This window comes from Mus caroli, unplaced genomic scaffold (assembly GCF_978045245.1).
Source record: "Mus caroli unplaced genomic scaffold, Mus_caroli_1 scaffold_19, whole genome shotgun sequence".
Taxonomy (NCBI): Eukaryota; Metazoa; Chordata; class Mammalia; order Rodentia; family Muridae; genus Mus; species Mus caroli.
The window spans coordinates 42,129,246-42,149,262 of record NW_028227274.1 but is presented as its reverse complement, the minus strand read 5'-3'; the positions used below and the strand labels follow the sequence as shown (position 1 = coordinate 42,149,262).

The following is a 20,017-nucleotide window of genomic DNA, read 5'->3' as shown; positions in this document are numbered from 1 at the left end:
CCCCTGGATAAAGCAAGGGTTGGGAGAATAAGTAATTTATTAGATGTGCAATGAGCATTGCAATTCTCTAAGTAATTCTGTGCTCAGATTGTGTCTTGCTGATTTTGAGGATTCAAGGAAGAACAAGGGAACAGTCTAACAGAGTTAGCAACATTGGGAAAAGGCACAGAGAGAGTAGTTCATTTATCTATAAGAGGCTTTCACTGGAAATGTGTTATAAATGGTTTTAAATATTTATTCCACAGATTTGATAAAATGTCCTCAACATGGATCAAATTTGTTTTTATTCTGACTTTGGTACTTCTTCCTTATTCTGGTGAGTAAAATTTTCTATTATGCTACTAAGAGATTTGAAAAAGGAATTATTTGAGCATCCCCTGCAATTTAAGAATGGATGGATGTTGGGAATAGTAAATTTGTGAAGTTAAGTGAAATAAAGCTTGTTACAAAAGTCCTTGAAAATTATATTGTTAATGGCCTCTATTCATTCTTAGAGAGCTTGAGGATGGGAATTGAATTAGAATGGGTGTTATACATATCACAGGGTTCTGTAACCATAATGCCAGCTACTTATAAGACTGAGCCATGAGGATTTTTTGAGCGTGAGAAGTTAAAGTCAGCTGAGATAATGTAGTCAGAGGAAGTCTCTTAAAATGGTAAATGAAAAAGAAACATGTAGTGGACTTTTGATATTGTTGTTGCCATTAATATACAGATTTATTCTCCAGTTGCAGGTCAGGTAGTGGATAAATGTAATGAGCAGGAAGTAGTAGTACCTCCCAACCCCAGTGTTCCATGACCCAATCTCCTTTATAGTTTTTAAACTAAATCTTCTAATGTGAAGTTCTCTGTAAAGAGATAGCTCACTGATTTTCTTACACATATATATTCTGAAAGTGAAAAAAAAAGTAATTGCGAGGTATTAGATACTCTGAAGATATTCTCTTCACAATATTAATGTTTTAATTTTCATGCATTACTTTTTATGAGGTGAATAATTGATTTATAATGGATCATTTTCATAAATAATCACTTCCAATTGATTTTTGACATTAATTTAAACAAATTATTGGGCGTATATCTACTTTATTTAGTGTGAGAACTAGAGGATTTTTTTTAAAAGATGTCTTCTGTTACTTGTTGACCATTGTTTTAGAAGTTCCTGGTCCTTATACCATGAAAAAAATCATAACTGTAACCACTGAGAAATAGGACACAGTCTTTTTATTATTTTCGCATATAGTCAGTATTTGAAAACCATGAGAATGCTGTAAAAAATACTTGGGATTTATTCAACAGTGTCCAAGTATGCATAAACATTTAGAAATCCTTTCAGTGGTTGGTTTGGAAAATTTTCAATCAATAAGGTGCTGGCCTTGCAAACACAAGGCTCCAATTTCCATTCCTAAATTATGATAATGTCGTTAGCCTGTAATCCTATTTCAGGCAAAGTAGAAATGAAATGATTCCTGTCGCTCACTGGCCTCCTATACTACCCTATTTGGTGGAATTTCAGGCTTGAGTTTTACAAACAAACCCCAACACACAGAAAAGTTGTATGGCATTGTTGCATAGAAATTTGAAAACAAAACAGAACTGTGTTCTTTCCTTTACTAATGCTATCATATCCAAATGAAATAGTATTAACTACCATAAACAAACTTTAAAAGATAGTTGGTGGATGGAACATTGAAAGTATTACTACTTGGTCAGGATGGATGATTGTTTTAATGTGTTCTTGGATTCAGTTAGCGAGAATTTTATTGAGTATTTTTGTATCGATATTCATAAGGGAAATTGGTCTGAAGTTCTCTATCTTTGTTGGATCTTTCTGTGGTTTAGGTATCAGAGCAATTGTGGCTTCATAGAATGAGTTGGGTAGAGTACCTTCTACTTCTATTTTGTGGAATAGTGTGTGCAGAACTGGAACACATTAAAACAATCATCCATCCTGACCAAGTAGGTTTTATTCCAGAGATGCAGGGATGGTTTAATATACAGAAATCCATCAACGTAATCCATTATATAAACAAACTCAATGACAAAAACCACATGATCATCTCCTTAGACTCGGAGAAAGCATTTGACAAAATTCAACACACTTTCATGATAAAATTCTTGGAAAGATCAGGAATTCAAGGCCCATACCTAAACATGATAAAAGCAATCTACAGTAAACCAGTAGCCAACATCACAGTAAATGGTGAGAAGCTGGTAGCAATCTCACTAAAATCAGGGACTAGATAAGACTGCCCACTTTCTCCCTACCTATTCAACATTGTACTTGAAGTCCTAGCCAGAGCAATTAGACAACAAAAGGAGATCAAGGGGATACAAATTGGAAAGGAAGAAGTCAAAATATCACTTTTTTGCAGATGATATGATAGTATATATAAGTGACTCTAAAAATGCCACCAGAGTAGTCCTAAACCTGATAAACAGCTTCAGTGAAGTAGCTGGATGTAAAATTAACTCAAACAAGTCAATGGCCCTTCTTTACACAAAGAATAAACAGGCAGAGAAAGAAATTAGGGAAACAACACCCTTCTCAATAGTCACAAATAATATAAAATACCTTGGTGTGACTCTAACTAAGGAAATGAAAGATCTGTGTGATAAGAACTTCAAGTCTCTGAAGAAAGAAATTAAAGAAGATCTCAGAAGATGGAAAGATCACCCATGCTCATGGATTGGAAAGATCAAGATAGTAAAAATGGCTATCTTGCCAAAAGCAGTCTACAGGTTCAATGCAATCCCCATCAAAATTCCAACTCAATTCTTCAACGAATTAGAAAGAGCAATCTCCAAATTCATCTGGAATAACAAAAAACCTAGGATAGCAAAAACTCTTCTCAAGGATAAAAGATCCTCTGGTGGAATCACCATGTCTGACCTAAAGCTGTACTACAGAGCAATTGTGATAAAACAAAACAAAACAAAAACAAAAACAAAAACAAAAACAAAAACAAAACAAAAAACAAACTGCATGGTACTGGTATAGCGACAGACAAGTAGACCAATGGAATAGAATTGAAGACCCAGAGATGAACCCACACACCAATGGTCACTTGATCTTTGACAAGGGAGCTAAAACCATCCAGTGGAAGAAAGACAGCATTTTTAACAAATATTGTTGGCACAACTGGTGGTTATCATGTAGGAGAATGCGAATTGATCCATTCCTATCTCCTTGTACTAAGGTCAAATCTAAGTGGATTAAGGAACTCCACATAAAACCAGAGACACTGAAACTTATAGAGGTGAAAGTGGGGAAAAGCCTCGAAGATATGGGCACAGGGGAAAAATTCCTGAATAGAACAGCAATGGCTTGTGCTGTAAGGTCGAGAATTGACAAATGGGACCTCATAAAACTGCAAAGCTTCTGTAAGGCAAAATACACTGTCAATAAAACAAAAAGGCCACCAACAGATTGGGAAAGGATCTTTACCTATCCTAAATCAGATAGGGGATTAATATCCAATATATATAATGAACTCAAGAAGGTGGACTCCAGAAAATCAATTAACCCCATTAAAAATGGGGCTCAGAGCTAAACAAAGAATTCTCACAAGAAGAATACTGAATGGCTGAGAAGCACCTGAAAAAATGTTCAGCATCCTTAATCATCAGGGAAATGCAAATGAAAACAACCCTGAGATTCCACCTCACACCAGTCAGAATGGCTAAGATAAGATCAAAAATTCAGGTGACAGCAGATGCTGGCAAGGATGTGGAGAAAGAGGAACACTCCTTCATTGTTGGTGGGATTGCAAGCTTGTACAACCACTCTGGAAATCAGTCTGGCGGTTTCTCAGAAAATTGGACATAGTATTACCAGAGGATCCCTCAATACCTCTCCTGGGCATCTATCTAGAAGATGTTCCAACTGGTAAGAAGGACACATGCTCTACTATGTTCATAGCAGCCTTATTTATAATAGCCAGAAGCTGGACAGAACCCAGTTGCCACTCAACAGAGAATTGGATACAAAAAATGTGGTACATTTACACATTGGAGTACTACTCAGCTATTAAAAAGAATGAATTTATGAAATTCCTAGGCAAATGGTTGGACCTGGAGGGCATCATCCTGAGTGAGGTAACCCGTTCACAAAAGAACTCGAATGATGCGTACTCACTCATAAGTGGATATTAGCCCAGAAACTTAGAATACACAAGATATAAGATATAATTTGCGTAACACATGAAACTGAAGAATAACAAAGACCAAAGTGGACACTTTGCCCCTTCTTAGAATTGGGAACAAAACACCCATGGAAGGAGTTACAGAAAGAAAGTTTGTAGCTGTGACGAAAGGATGGACCATCTAGAGACTGCCATATTCGGGGATCCATCCCATAATCAGCCTCCAAATACTGACAGCATTGCATACACTAGCAAGATTTTGCTGAAAGGACCCAGATATAGCTGTGTCTTGTGAGACTATGCTGGGGCCTAGCAAACACAGAAGTGGATGCTCACAGTCAGCTATTGGATGGATCACAGGGCCCCCAATGGAGGAGCTAGAGAAAGTACCCAAGGAGCTAAAGGGATCTGCAACCCTATAGGTGGAACAACAATATGAACTAACCAGTACCCCCAGAGCTCATGTCTCTAGCTGCATATGTATCAAAAGATGGCCTAGTTGGCCATCACTGGAAAGAGAGGCCCACTGGACATGCAAACTTTATATGCCCCAGTACAGGGGAACGCCAGGGCCAACAAGTGGGAGTGGGTGGGTAGGGGAGTTGGGGGGAGGGCATAGGGGACTTTTGGGAAAGCTTTGGAAATGTAAATGAGGAAAATACCTAATAAAAATATTAAAAAAGAAAAAAAAGAAAATATTACTGACATATGTAAACTGTATAGATGGAAACAGGGCAAACGGTCTCAAACTTAATGTTTGATTCTATCTAACCCTCAATTGACGTTTATATATCTCATACTTGTTCAAATTCAAGCCTCCTTTCCCTAGAGAACAGACCTTCTAAACCAGAAGCACTTTCTCCAGAGAGAGGACTCCTCTCTTTAGTGTGTGCCTTCTTTGATGTTAACCTCTAGATTTATTATAGTCAGAGTATATGAAATAATTACAATTTGTTGTACTTTTGAGATTTGTTTTTGTCTTAACATATGGTGATCTATTTGTGTTATAAATAAATATCTTTGATATTTATTTAACAGTACTTTTTTCTGAAGGTGGGCACATCTCTGTGTGGGGAGATATGCTTTAAATTATATTATCTTGTTGATGTGTACTTCCCTTAATTAGTTAGAAGTGATCGTTAACAAAACCTATGTAGACAAATATTAGTTGGAAGTCTGTTTTGTCAGTGATGTCTTTATGGACATCTGTTTTTTGTAACCTGAATTGATTTTTATGTCATTCATTTATTAATGTTTTCTTGTAATTTATTCAGATTATTTTCATATTTTTTACTGTATATTCACATATGTGCCAAGCAAATGCTAGTTCACTCAGGTGCCAGCAAGCAGATATATTAAAGAAAAGAGGTTTATGGTGTCGTTGAAAGAAGGGTTCAGATATAATAAACAATCAATAACTGCCATTTCCATATTTGAAGTCACTATGAATGTATTATTTTAGTAATGTGATAAACACCTCTGTTCTGTGCCTTCACTATCACAAGAGTAAGGAATTAACATTGGTCACTGTGGGACAAAAAAGGTGGGGTCCCATGCCCACTGTGGGCTAGGGCTGCTGGGCAAGATGGACACGAGGAGTTTGACAGTGTTGTGCAACCCCGCGGAACCACCAGGCAGATGTTGGACTGTGAGAAGCTGCAGGATCCTGCTCTAGGGGTGAGGGAGACACAGTCTGTGGTTCCCGCTGACCTGCTGAAGTCTGGTTCCGACTCTCGGGCACCATAGATGCTGGGTACCATGGAAGAGCTGGTTCTGTGGTCCCTGGGCCTCATGGAGGTCAGGGAAATCAGGTTCTCACTCTCAGACATCCCAGATGCGGCTGTATGTTGCGGAAGAGCTGAGAACAAGTGGGGACCCTCTGGTGGACTCTGGCCTGGGGGCCAAAGGGAAAAGGGCAGGAGGAGAGCTCTGGCAGGTTATAGCAGGGAGGAGACAGTCTGGCTAGCTCAGGGGGCTTGCTCAGTGGGAAGATTGGTTTGTCTGGCAGCAGTGGCTGCTCTTTAGAGGAAAACCTGCTCCATAGCTCTAGCACCGTAGGTTCCGATGAGTAGAGATGGTCCATGGTTTTAAGGCATTTATTGTAGAAAGGCAGAGAGATGGAGAAGTGTAGAGAAGTAGAGGGCAGCCATGGCCATGTGTAAAGAGAGGAGAAGGGAGGGTGAGAGTAAGAGTAAGAGCAAGATGGTAAGAGAGGGAAGAGAGCTAGGAGGGAGCAAGCAGGCCCTTTTAGTGTGGCCTGGGCCATCTTGTGGTTGCCAGATAACTGTGGGGAGGAGCATACCTGGCTGTTGCCAGGTAACTGTGGGGGTGGAGTCTAGACAGCCCCTTAAACTGATAGCCACAGAATTATTGAGCTGTGGCCTCCTGTCAGGAGCCTAGTGTCTGGGAGCATGGCAAAAAAAGACTTCCGTCACTTGCAGATTATTCTGTTGGGTTTCCGGGGTTTAATCCTAGCTCTACCAGAAAACAGGCTACATTTCACGGTCCCACAGGTCACTTCTAAGTGTTGTGCATACTTCCTCCCATAGTCTATTGATTCTCTCTTTAAACAATTTTATACTGTTTACTTATATAATTTGTAGGTGTGCATGTGTTTACATATGCCACAGTACATATGTTGAAGTCAGAGAACTACTTTTGGGAGTTGGTTCTCTCTTTCCACTATGAGAGAATTGGAATATTGAACTCAGGACTTCAGGCTTTCTACCCAAATCATCACACCTCTCTTTTTTTTCCTGATTTTTTTTTCTTTTCTCATTCCAGTGTTTTCAGTGAATATCTTTGCAGGTCCAGAGCCTGTTATTAAAGAGGTAAAGGAATACTGATTAATATGAAATTTTTATTTATTTTATTTTATTTTTTAAAACTTTTTGCTTCTGATGTCACCAAAGAAAATGTACAGGACAACGTTGCAACAGCTAAAATAACCCAAAATATTTGTTTTATTACTACACAAAGGTTAAACAGTAGTCTTGTCAACAATATAAGACCACTTAATGTTATAGCCAAGGTAGAACATTTGATTATTCATAAGTTCTATTAATGAACAAAGTCCTTATTGTACATAGTTACATTTTGTGTTTTAAAATATGTTTAAAGTAGAATGATTTATCCTAGAAAAGAAGACTAAAAGCAATTTAAAAATCCATTTCTAATTAAACATCAATTTTGATTAAGTGGGACACTGAAATATTATATAAAAGTTAAGAATCTTCATTCTCAAAAAATACAAAAGTAACATACAAATTTGAAAGCAAGATTTATCTGAATTCCACAATACTGTCTATGTTTACAAAAATTGCCAAAAATAAATTTTATCTCTGTGCATATATATATATTAGTATATATACATACATATATACATGTATATGTATATATAATATCTATATACGTATATATTATATGCAAAGCCACTCATATGTGTTATAACATATACAGTAAAGTTATTAAGAAGGATAATAGAACTACAAATAAACCATTAAATTTTATGATATTTTTCAGTTCAGAGCAGTATAGATTTTTTTGGACTATATTGTGAAGTTGAAGTGTGATTGCCTAATTATGGCATTACAGTCACTTATTTACATTGTCTCAGAATATAACACTTATGAAAATATAGCAGTAATATATCATGTTTAAGTATAATTGTAGTAAGTCAATATTTATATTTAATACTGAATATTGAATCATTTTATCAAGTAAAATTTTTCTAGCAAAGATCATTATCTGATATATTTTATGTTGTCTTTTTATGTTTTACAGCCAAATTGCACCACGTATAAGAGTAAATCTGAGTGCTCCAATATCGCCGAGGACCCAGTTTGTGCAGATGATAGAAATACATATTACAATGAGTGTTACTTCTGCATAGAAAAAGTGTAAGAACACATGATTTAATATTAACTATTTCAAATTAGGGAGGAAACTGTCAGGAACTGATGAAATAAATCCCGATTCTGATAACACAAATATGACACACCTAAAACATAACTACTTTCACTAAGGAAAACTCAAGCAATCACTTGTAAATTTTTTTGATGTTCTTCTGGACTTTAGTAGTTTTTGTATTGACTTACTAGCAGGACTCTACTAAATATTCTTCCATAGCATTGATCAATTAATTTTATTTGATCTTTATAAGATGAATCCAGTAGACTTACCCAATGTAATGGTGTAAATTCAAGCACTGGTACTATTGTTTCATCTGTTGCTAAAGCAATTATCATCCTAAGAAAATAACCAAAAGAAAGAAAGGATACATTCTTCAGTTAACAGTTTGCAGTCTATCATTGAGAAAAATCAAGTCAGGAAATGAAGCAGGACCTTGAAGCAGAAACCAGGGAGGAACATAGCTTGCTGGGTCACTCACAGATTCATGTTTCCCAGGGAATTGATCTAACTACAATGGGCTGAGGCCTTTATACATCATATAACAATCAAGACCACCCCCCCCAAAGTGTTCATAGGTCCATATGATTTGTGCATTTTAACAATTGAGACTTCCCTATCAGCTGCTTTTTGATTGTGTCTAGTTGACACATGAAACTAACTAAGATAAGTGCTCAATGGTAATTCCCAGTCTTGAGCAAGAAACTTAAGTACATAATTTTTAAATGTATTACAATTGGCTCTAAAACTACAGAGGGACTTCTGTAGCAATCTCCTTTTTCTGTTCAACTTGTTGAGAGACCCAAGTCATCAAGTCCAGAGCAGTCTAGGGCACTTCCTTCCAACCCCCCTTTCTGTGTTCCATCACTGTCGACTGTATCCTCTTTTTATTAATTAGGATATGCTTAAATATTATGTTATTAATGCTAGCAAAATCACACACATATTCTCTCTACTTTTACTCACTGCACATTTTGTCTCTCTCAAACGCTTCCATCTATAAAAATTTGTGTTCAATTAGTTTCAAGTTGTATTTTTCTACTAGGAAAAAATAAGACAATTTCTAATTCTTTTCTCCTTTGCAATAGGGAGGTCCCAAGTCTTTATCAGGGTTGAGTATATTAGAATTTATTGACTTTTCCCAATTTGGACAAAGGACTCCTTTTAAGTGCTGGGAGTAGGAGAGGCCCAGTTGCATTTAGAGAGGGTGCCAAAGACAACCCACACAAAATCATCTTAATGACTTTTCATTAAAAAGTAATGACTTATTCCTCAATTAAATTAAAATTGTTGTTCAAAAATTTACTTTTTTCTTCTTTTTTGTTTACAGACTGGAAAATCTTAAATATAGATATCATGGTATTTGTATTTATAAATAATGGTTTCATGGTGCTTCATACAATCAAGTGGAATGTTCTCAACCAGGGCCTTAAATTCCTAACCAACAAATGAAGTCTTCTATTATACATTATGTGGAATACAGAAGATTGAAGAATATTTCCAATGAGAACGAGGAACTGAATGATTTTATTTTCAATGATTTGAGGGTGATGTGAATACTTGTTTTTTTTATTTTTATCTTATGTTACATCAACTGTGAGTTTTAATCATAGATATTCTAATCAATAAAATGTTAAATAATCTCAATATTATTAAGGATCCTTTCTTGGGGGAGCTGTTGATTATGGTCAAATGAATACTTTGATAGGCAGAGTTGAGGCATTTTCAGTGGTGAATATAAAATGTAATTCTAGAATGTTTACTACAATGATGGTAGGAATATTCCCCACCATTAAAAATCTGAACCTGTAGCAAGGTATTTGGAAACCTGAATTCTAGAAAATACCTCCAAGTTAATTTGGGGGATTTCATGTAAGGAATCACAGGGAACGAACATGGAGCAAATATCTCTCAGTGAATGTTTTGCCTTTTCCAAAAACACTAGAACATCTTCAAAGCTTACAGAAAGAAAATTACATTTTATTGACTTGTTATGAGTCAGTCAAGAGAGATAGAGAGTGGTAGTAGTTGTAGATTCAGGTAACTCTGTTTATCTGAGACAGTATAGCTCTTTCTACATAAGTTGATGCTTCTCAATTGAACAAAAAAGGATTTTCTCAGGTTGCCAAATGTTTAGTTAAGAAATTGAACCTACTGGAACACACATGTATTCACAGTAAATGATAACTTACAACCAGTTACATACACATGTTAGGCTTGTTTTCTTTTCTTTTTCTTTTTTTTCAACCTTTTATTAGATATTTTCTTTATTTACATTTCAAATGCTATCCCAAAAGTCACCTATACCCTCCCCTGGCCCTGATCTCCTATCCACCCACTCTCACTTCTTGACCCTGGCCTTCCCCTGTACTGGGGCATATAAAGTTTTTTCTTTATTGGTAAAATATTTCATCATCTGAAATAGTGATCAGTGTGGTTCCTCCTTAATCACATACAAGCCTAGTATTAACTCACGTTGGAGCCACCCACTAGAATGTGCTATGTTAACCCAGAAGTGACAGTGCATGCCTGTAATCCTCTATACTTGAGAGGTAGTTGCAGGAGGACCAGGAATTTGAAGTCATCCTTGACAATGTATTGAGGTTGTGGCCAGACTGGGTTATGTGAACCTTGGTATCAAGGAAAAAAATATTTCACTGTAGTAGAGCCACAATAAAAATTATTCATTCAGCTCCAAACACTTAAAATACTATATTCAGCATTAGTATTACTTAATGCTTCAATCCCACTTAGAAGGGGGACAATATAATCATGGCAGGTAGAGGGAGGGAGGGATCTGGGTGGAAGGAAGGAAAGGGAAGAAAGGGAACATGTATGAAGTGAAACAGGAGAGAACATCAGAGGGCCAGGAGAATGAATAGAAATATGTGGCATTTGGGGGTGGGAGGTGGGCTGACCCTCTAAAAAGTCTCAGAGACCTTGGAAGTGAGAGACTCTCAGGACTCAAAGGGTAGTTTCCTTATCAATAATGCCCAACAGTGGGGAGAGGAAATTCAAAGATTCCACTTCCAATAGATAGACAGGGTCTCAACTAGAGGGAAGGGGTTTACCAATCCATAGGAAAAATTTCTTACCCAGATTTGTTCCTGTCTAAAAGAACTTCAGAGACAAAGTGGAGAAGAGACAGAATAAAAGGTATTGCACTGACAGGTCAAACTTGGGATCCATCTCACTGGGGGACACCAAGGTCTGACACTTTTACTGATGCTACAATGTGGTAACAAACACAAGACTAGCATGGCTGTCCTCTGAGAGGCCCTACCGGCAGCTGACTGAGAAAGATGCAGATACTTACTTCCAACCATGGAATGAAGTCAGGGACTCCTATGGTTGAATTAGGAGAAGGATTGAAGGAGCTGACGGGGACAAAAACCCCATAGGACCATTAGTCCCAACTAACTCGATGCCCTGGAAGCTTCCAGAGACCAAGGCACCAACCAGGTAGCATACACAGTCTGGTCCAAGGTCCCTGGCACATACAGAGTGGAGGACTACCTGGTCTATCCTCAGTTAGAGAAGTGGCACTTAATCCTCAAGAGATTTGAGGCCCCAGGGAAGGGGGATGCCAGGTTGAATCATTTAGCAAGATGGGAGCTGAACTGAGGAAATGACTCTAGCAGAATGAGCCAAAGGCAAGGCTGTGGACATTTTCTCAAATAATGATTGATATGGGAAGGCTAAGTGTATTGTGAGCAGTGTCTTCATGTCCAAAAAGTAGCTTCCTTAGGGAAAGATACAGTATCAAGAATACAGACTGCCATAACAGGACAACGTAAACATAAATTTTACATGGTTGCTTCAAATGTCTAACAGCCAAAGCAACCCTGAGGGAAACAACTATAGGAAGTACTTAGGTACTATTGTATCCATGATTCCGAGGGACCCCCAGGTGAACTCTTAGAACTTCTCAGCCTGATGTCAAGATACAAGAGTCTCTTTAATAAGAGTCAGACTCGGATCACAAATCTTCCCACTGTGCAGGACAGGAGTGTGACCTTGAGCCTAGGAGGCTTGGCTCTTATCTTGGCGCTTACAGCGTAGTGCGGGATTCTTTGGATGTTAGGGTGATGGGGGAGGTGACAGGCAAGTCATTTTTCAAACTTGATATTGTTTGTTCAGGCGGCAGGGTGGAATCGTGCAACTGGGGTTGAGGGAAACACTTCTGAACTGGGGAGTAATTTTACGGTGCTATCAGGAACTAGTGTGTGTTATGACTAGTCAGAGTTGCCTGTGATCCCTGATTGTTTTCCTTTCATGATCCAAACTTGGGACCCTAATCTTCCAAAGGATGTTTGGTTTTTGCTTCTTTTCCAAGAACAGGCGCCAGCAGCACCTGGGAAGTGCTTAGCCTTTTATCAGTGAGAGTGGCAACCTTAGCAACAGGGAGTCGAGGGAGTTTGCCATTTGACTATTCTCAAGCAGTCATTTGTGGCTCCTTGGGGGTGGGGGTGTTTCTACTGATATTCCAGAGCCAGACTGGGTCCTCTCTGAACAGCCAGGGAGGGGAAGGAAGTCTCTGGTCTGCTGAAGGAAGGAGTAAGGGGCAGGGGGAGAACTTCTGCAAGAAAGCTTAGAAGCGGGCTGCCTGTGTCATTTCAGTACTTGACCTTATACACAAAGGTAAGAATATGACCCAAAAGGAAGAGAAGACAGATTAGGCACAGAAGTGGAGATATTAGACTTTATTCTATCTTTGATTACCTTTAATGCCCAAATGGCATTAAAAAATAAATTAATAAACAAATTTTAAAAAGTCAATACTTTTTTTTAAACAATGGGCATTTTCTGAGTTCTGCTTAGAATAGGGATGTAGGGCAGGGGACCATGAGAAATAGCCTTTGTTCCTGTTGCTTATGTTCTTGTGCTTACCTTTTGCTATCTGGTTATCTCTGGTGTTAACTGGTCTTGCTGTGTCTGACTGGAGCTTTTCCCTCCTCTGAGCCTGTGAGTCTGTGATCTTAGATGTTTTAGCACTCCTGGGAGACCAGTTCTCTCCATGTGGTATTTGGGCATGGAGAGGTGTGTCACAGGGTTAGCTCCAGGGCATTGATTGAAACAGGAAGGATCCTGTCACTGGCTGGTCCACAGTTCCTGTACCTTGTGGGTTTCTTGTGGGAACCTCTTTGGTCAGTTACTTGAGTAAAAGTCGTGGTCTCACCAGTGAACTTAGAAGTGACAGCACTCCTGGGAGAACAGCTCTATCCAGGCTCTGAACTTACAATAAAGAGTTCCTAATACGATTATATTGGAAACGGCTACTTGGTGGTCTTTTGGGGTTCATGAACACTTCCTGAAACAACAATCTTAGGGAGCAAAGTAAAATGACCCTCATAGTTCTGTGTACAGTGATATATTAGTTATTGTGTGCATGAGTGACAGAAAAAGAAAGGAAAAAGGAGCAAAATCTCATTGAGACTATTAATTAGTACTAGTTGCTGGCTGGGAAGTAGAGGAGATGTGAGAATTTCTGAGGCAAAGGAAAAATGAGGGATGGTATTTGTGGGAGTTTGGTTAGTGGTATACTAAAAAGAGAAGGTAAAGATACCCAGTTATCATAAGCCAGGTTAGCATCTGGTCTTTGGGAGTGTTAACAGTAAGAGGAGCTGGTCTAGAAAAAGAAACAGAAAGGAAAACAGCAGGGAAGAACAAGTGAGAGCAAAAACAGTTAAGGTAAGAGCAATAGGGATTAGCCTTGACCTGCTACATTGTCCTCCTATAGTACATAGACGATACATACCTGTTTTCATGAGGAAGAAAGCAGGGTGAAGGCATAAAATAATGAAATCACTTTCAGATAGTTAATAGCTGTATGGGATGAAGAGAAGTGTGGAAATATAAGATAATGTGATCATTTGAAAGTTTTTTTGCCTCTTGGTCTATTGCTTAGTCTCTGTAGTCCTGTGTTGGGCTCTACTCTGTTTTACTTGCCCCATTTTTCTCTTAAAGATGCCCAGCTTCCCTTGTATGTAGACTTTTCTTGTCTCTGCTCTGTGAGCTATGGATAGCCAAAGAAACTCTCCTGCTGCAATTTCTACATTCCCACAAGGTTGTCAAGAATGGGTTTGTGTGGTGCCTGTACCACAGTTTGTGCTTAGATCAGGCAGTGCTGCTTTTCTTCTTTGGGGTGTTGATACTGTCCTGGATGAAGTCTCTAGGAAGCCTTTCTGTAAAATTTCTTCTGGAACAGCTATTAAAGGTTTTTCTGCTAGTAGTTGCCTACAGTCGACAGCTATGGCAGTGGTTGCTTTGGTAGTTCTTGTATAAGGAAGTCTAATTGGAGGATAGAGGAAGTCTATGGCTCTCATGGCAGAAGAGGTTTATTGGCTCATTGATCAAGGCAATTTGGACACTGAAGAAGCAACAGCAGGAGTGATGAAATATTCTTTTTAGAACGTAAATTTTTTAAAAATTTTCAAGAATTTCATGCAATGTTTCGAGAATATATATCACCCCTACGCCTTCTAGACTCTCCTACTTTTCTACCTACCCTAACTCCTTCCTTCCTTCCTTCCTTCCTTCCTTCCTTCCTTCCTTCCTTCCTTCCTTCCTTCCTTCCTTCCTTCTTTCCTCCTTTACTTCCTTAACTCATAAAGTGAGTTGGATAAACTATAAACTTCTTCAGTGTGGGTCCTGTCCTGGAGTGTAGTCAGTAGAATAGAAGTCAAGTTATCCCTGTTTGCAGGTGATATATTATATGTAAGAAATCCCAAGAATTCCATCAGAAAATTTCAAGAACATTTCAGCAACTTATCAGGATCCAAAATCAACTTATAACAATCAGTAGTTTTCCGTACATTATCATCAAATATACTGAGAAAGTGATTATGAATACATACTCATCTTCTATATTTTAAATAAACCTTCTTGAAAATCAAGGTTATTTCATAATGCTTTGTCAGGACTTTGGGATTTTGTTGTTATTGTTGTTATTTTGCTTTTCAATCATATATGCCCTTTATGTATATATTATGGTCTCTGGTTTTGTATTTTTATGAGATTCTCTCTCTGTGTGTCTGTGTCTATGTATATTTCTTGAGGTTTTTCTTTGTTTCATTTTCTTCTGTTTCTTTTCCTTTTTTCCTTTCTTATCTTTTCTTTTGTTTTATATGGTTACTTTTTTTTTGGTTTTACTTTATCTGATATTATTTTATTAACATTTTAGGTACCTGTTTGTAATTTAATGAGAGGGGGTAGTATGTGAATTCAGGTGGGTGAAGAAGTTGGGAAGGGTCTGGAAAGAGCAAAAATCATAATCAGAATATGTTGTATTAAAATTTTACTTTCAGTTTTAAAAATGGCTTATACTTTTAAATTCATGTACAGCACTGGATACATTTTTAATGTTCTAGATTTAATGAAGTATAGACTACCAGTAAATGTTTATTTGTTATTTTGCCATATATTCTGATATCCTAAAGAAAAAAAAGAAGAAAGTTGGCCCAAAGCCCAGCAGTAGGAGATGCTCAGTGAGAATCCATCCTTACTGTCTGTAGAAGCAGAAAAATTGGGTTCAGCTCTGCACTTTTGAGTCCTGTTTCACCAGACCTTCCTTAAATCAGGCTGCTGATGAGGCTCACTTAGGAGCTTTTGGCCATGTAACATTCAGGCTTTTTCTCTTAACTATAAATTCACTTATTTAACAGCAGAACAACATATTTACCATTGTTAGAAAATTTCCATGATTCTTACATACATTCATTTTAAAAATTCCAATAACCTATGCCCATGTTCAAATATCATTGTCAAACTCATTGTTTTTCTCATTGGTTCTCTTGTCCTCACAAGTCATTCATGTGGAAAACATTTTATATATCTTCCTTTTGTTAGAAGAAATGAGGACTTTCATTCTTCTAGTACTTATGAGTTCATGAGACCAAATTGTTCCCATGTCACCAAATTGTTCCCATGTCCAAGTAATGTTCTACCGAGAAATATTTGGTAGGCTTCACTTCCTTCATGACTTAATTTACAACCTTTGGAAAGAACTCATGATGTCACCGGGTCTTATCTTCCCTGTGCAATCTTTTTAGTCCACAAACCTCATCACTCACAGATAAACTGGAGAATTAGCTGCAAGGCTGTGATTGAGGAAAGAAAATTGAACAAAGTAGCAGCAGTCTCTGAACTGTTGTCCTTAAACCAAATATCTCCTTGTGTGAGGTAGGTCAAGGGAGCAACCAGTGAGGAAGTATCCTTGTGTGAGGATTGTTCCACGTTAGGGTCCTTCCTAAAATAATTACAGTGGAGTTCTCTCTCTCTCTCTCTCTCTCTCTCTCTCTCTCTCTCTCTCTCTCTCTCTCTCTCTCTCTCTCTCTCTTTCTGTATTTATCTCCCATACACCAACAGTCTCTCTGTCCTAGTGTTTTCCAATTTTATTTATTTATTGATTGATTGATTTAATTTATTTGTTACATCTATCTATCTATCTATCTATCTATCTATCTGTCTGTCTGTCTGTCTGTCTGTCTGTCTGTCTGTCTGTCTATGTATCTATCTAACTCTGGATGGTCTCCCATGGTTACATTTTATGACCTCGTTGAATCATATTTTAGAAATAGATAAAGGGGACTATCATTCCTTAATGAGGGTCATGGGTGGATAGAAATGTTTCTTAGAATCAAGACTGTCCGACTGAGCTCTGGTTGTTTTTATTTGCTGTCTCAGGTACCGTGCTTATCTTTCATAAAAGGTTCTTGCTTATCTTTCATAAGATGTTCATCTTCTCGAGAGTTCAAGTTATATATATTACCTTATCCTTTCTTCTTTGTTCTGGTGAGTATTTTTTTTAGTCCAAATGAGAACTTTAAACATATTCTAAAATATTCAGGGAGGGGAAAACTCTGAAAAATGAGTGAATGAGTTTGTCCTATTGGGGCTGTGGTTCTTAGACTGGTCATGTTACAAATGCCTCTTTTAAACTTACAACAGTGGATGGCTTTGGCTTTGGTTTTGGCTTTGGCTTTGGTTTTGGCTTTGGCTTTGGCTTTTTTTTTTTTTTTTTTTTTTTTTTTTTTTGAGCACCTGGGTAATAGGTTTATTCTCCCTATTTGCTTTTTCAATACTAACTAGTCCACACTGGAGAAGTTTAAAGAGAGTGGTGGATTAGAATGGGCTATGTAGACTTTCATTCGTTGTTTATCTCTAACTCCAGATTGCTAATTAAATCCTATTCTTGTTAAAGGCAAGGCTGAGGTAGGAATAATCTTGAAACATGTCCTGTAAGTCAAGGGCTACCTTAGGAAACCCTTCGTCATGTTCAAGACTGGCTCTGCATTTCAAAATGAGGTGCTTAGGAAATGTTACCTGGAATCTTGAAACTGCAGCTGCTGAGCTTTTTCCAAATTAAGAGAATACATGAAAGATATTTTGAAATCTGAGGCCAGAATATTTCACTGAAAATTCTTATATAAAGTTAATATATCCAAGAACAAATGCAGTATGATAATACTTATATAGGAGAGTAGTATGTAGTATGACTTTTTACAGATTTATATATCTTTAAAAGTTAGAATTGTCTAGATTTGTCTGTATTTTTACTTTTTTTTTTACTATTGCCACAAAATTATCATTTATTACCTACAGCAGCGAGCAATTTATATCCATATCTGCTACATTTCGATGTAGGTACTTCTCACCAAAGACAACATGGTCAAGGTTGTTTTTATATATTTTATCTGTCCATCTTTGTTTTGTTTTCAGAAAGTCACTTTATAAGAAGAGCAATTTACAAGCACATAGTAAGTTACTATTATTTTATACAGAAATTTAAAAAGTTAAGTTTTCTTTTTTATAAACTGAGCAACTTAATGTAAAGTTTACCAAAAAGTAAACTCCTTAAAAAGTTAAAATATTATATTTTATAACAATAAGTCCAAAGTATCAATCCTAAATGCAAAATAACTTATTATTGGAACAAGATGAGAAAATTAACATTTTAACCCCAAATTCTAGCCATTGGCAATCATATGTGTAAGTCAATATCTATACAGAGCAGTAGAGACGGCACAATTATCAATTTACCATTAAAAATGATGGCTTTCATATACTTACATGGTAGGTGCTACATAAATTTGGAACTAAGTGAAATTTCCCTTTAAATATTAATTTATCTATATATATGTAATATATGTATATATGCACACACATATATACATATGTTACATACACACACATATGTGTGTATGTGTGTGTGTGTGTTGCAAGGATATGTAAAAAGCGAGCCACATGTGTATAACACATGGTATTAATTTTTTGCGTAAATTACAAAAGTACCTAAAATTGAAACTATGTTTATGAACATGCACATAAATGAGATGTATTGAAATGCACACACAGTAAATATGTGCATTGAATTGCATAGTAATTAAAGAGGAATTTTAGAAAAATAAATACAAAATTCAATTTAGTTAAAGGGGATGAAAGGAATGTTGTCTGGTGGGGAAGTTTACTGGTGTTATAATGTGTGCTAGCTGCCTTTCAAGATCCTGCCATGCCAGCTGCATAGTGTTTTTGTTAGTAGAAACCTTACAAACTAAAACCATGATAACTGTTTTCACATGGCTTTCTGTGTTCCATGTACTTTACATTTGTTTGTAGAGTATATTTAACCGCTGGATGGCATTGCATATTAAGAGTGAAGAACATTTCATTCACTAACCCATTGTCTCATACATTTATGTTATTTTTTTTTCAGGTAATGTGTAGAGGGTATAGCAGTAAAAGAATTTGTACCAGAGAGTATTTTCCAGTCTGTGCAACCAATGGCCGTACTTATTTCAACAAATGCATTTTCTGTTTAGCCTATAGGTAAAAATACAATACTAAATGCAAGTTCTTTCTAAGTAATGAAGATTTAGTAACAAAATCATAGATTTTGTGTTGATATTCCATGCTCAACATAGACAGAAAATGTGTCCCTACCAAATCAATGTAATGTAAAAGACAAAGAAACATGTGTACTCTCCTTTAATATTGTGATTTCTGAAAGTGTCTTTTGCATTTGGAACCTAAGTCTATAATTGTGCTGAACATTTACAAACATACAGATCAATTACCTTAACTTTACTTACTAGAAACTAGAATTGTAGATATACACAACATGAAATAATCCCAAAGCCTTGATGCTCAGTAGATCTCTGATACAGGCTGCAATCTATCATGCTAGAAAGAGGCCCCATGGTAGGGTTGTCTTACCTTCTGAACTCCATGAAAGATTCTAGACCACAGGATGTTCTAAGATACCTTCATTCTATACCCTGCCCTTTCTGGTCTTAAGGACTCTGTAATTGGATAGCTGTGTTTTTCAAGACCTATTAACAATTCCCAATTCTTTTCTCTTGGAGTCTGAAAAAGCTCCAAGACTAAGGAGGGCAAAGCCAAGGCAGTAGAATGGGTTCCTACAGCCTCAGTTGGGAGTGTGCAGATGCCAGGAGCAGTGAGGAATTACCTGCTCATAGAAGAATAAATTAATGTCTTCTATCCAGTCTTTTCCCAGTGCAAATCACATAGTACACTTCCCAAAGAGTTTGATGTATTTTTCAATAATTTATTTACTTTTTAAAATCTCCTTTATTTTTTTTTATCTACAGAGAAAATGATGGTTCATTTATTATGTCACATCTCGGCAAATGCTGAGATTTGGATGGAGCTACATATTCCTATGGGTCTCACCATGATGATGGTTTTGCACTGAAGTCTACAGTGAATTGGAAATTTTATTGTCATGTCTTCATAGCCTAAGAAGACTGAGTGAACCTCTGTGTAGGATGCACAATAGAAGGCTGAACTGTTGCTGTTCTTTTCATTTCTAAGATCCTGGAATTTCTAGGTTATAACTTCTATGGTCAATTACTTAACAATGCCTAAAAATTCAGCATTGAGTTTACATTTGGTAAATACTCTTTTTTTATTTTTTAGATATTTTCTTCATTTACATTTCAAAT

The 20,017-nt window shown here is 37.0% G+C and overlaps 2 protein-coding genes across 2 annotated transcripts; both read left to right on the top strand.

The window, feature by feature from the left end:
• The first annotated feature begins 255 nt into the window (after window positions 1–255).
• On the top strand, window positions 256–9,433 carry LOC110285177 (serine protease inhibitor kazal-like protein, minor form). Its single transcript, XM_021151158.2, has 4 exons — window positions 256–316; window positions 6,930–6,976; window positions 7,929–8,044; window positions 9,385–9,433. Exons 1-4 carry the CDS (start codon window positions 256–258, stop codon window positions 9,431–9,433), a joined length of 273 nt encoding a protein of 90 aa, XP_021006817.1.
• Window positions 9,434–16,786: 7,353 nt separating this feature from the next.
• Window positions 16,787–19,709, top strand: LOC110284430 (ovomucoid-like). The gene is made up of 4 exons (XM_021150160.2): window positions 16,787–16,847; window positions 17,775–17,812; window positions 18,769–18,881; window positions 19,664–19,709. The coding sequence occupies exons 1-4, from the start codon at window positions 16,787–16,789 to the stop codon at window positions 19,707–19,709; spliced, it is 258 nt and encodes an 85-aa protein (XP_021005819.1).
• Window positions 19,710–20,017: the final 308 nt, after the last annotated feature.

What these genes read in the sequence shown, in the direction of transcription:
- LOC110285177 (XM_021151158.2), top strand. Translation starts at nt 256, where the DNA reads ATGTCCTCAACATGGATCAAATTTGTTTTTATTCTGACTTTGGTACTT. An exon ending in GGTACTTCTTCCTTATTCTG is followed by an intron (nt 317 to 6,929) that starts GTGAGTAAAATT and finishes TTCTCATTCCAG; the next exon opens with TGTTTTCAGTGAATATCTTT. An exon ending in CAGAGCCTGTTATTAAAGAG is followed by an intron (nt 6,977 to 7,928) that starts GTAAAGGAATAC and finishes TATGTTTTACAG; the next exon opens with CCAAATTGCACCACGTATAA.
- LOC110284430 (XM_021150160.2), top strand. Translation starts at nt 16,787, where the DNA reads ATGTTCATCTTCTCGAGAGTTCAAGTTATATATATTACCTTATCCTTT. An exon ending in ATCCTTTCTTCTTTGTTCTG is followed by an intron (nt 16,848 to 17,774) that starts GTGAGTATTTTT and finishes TTTTGTTTTCAG; the next exon opens with AAAGTCACTTTATAAGAAGA. An exon ending in GAGCAATTTACAAGCACATA is followed by an intron (nt 17,813 to 18,768) that starts GTAAGTTACTAT and finishes TTTTTTTTTCAG; the next exon opens with GTAATGTGTAGAGGGTATAG.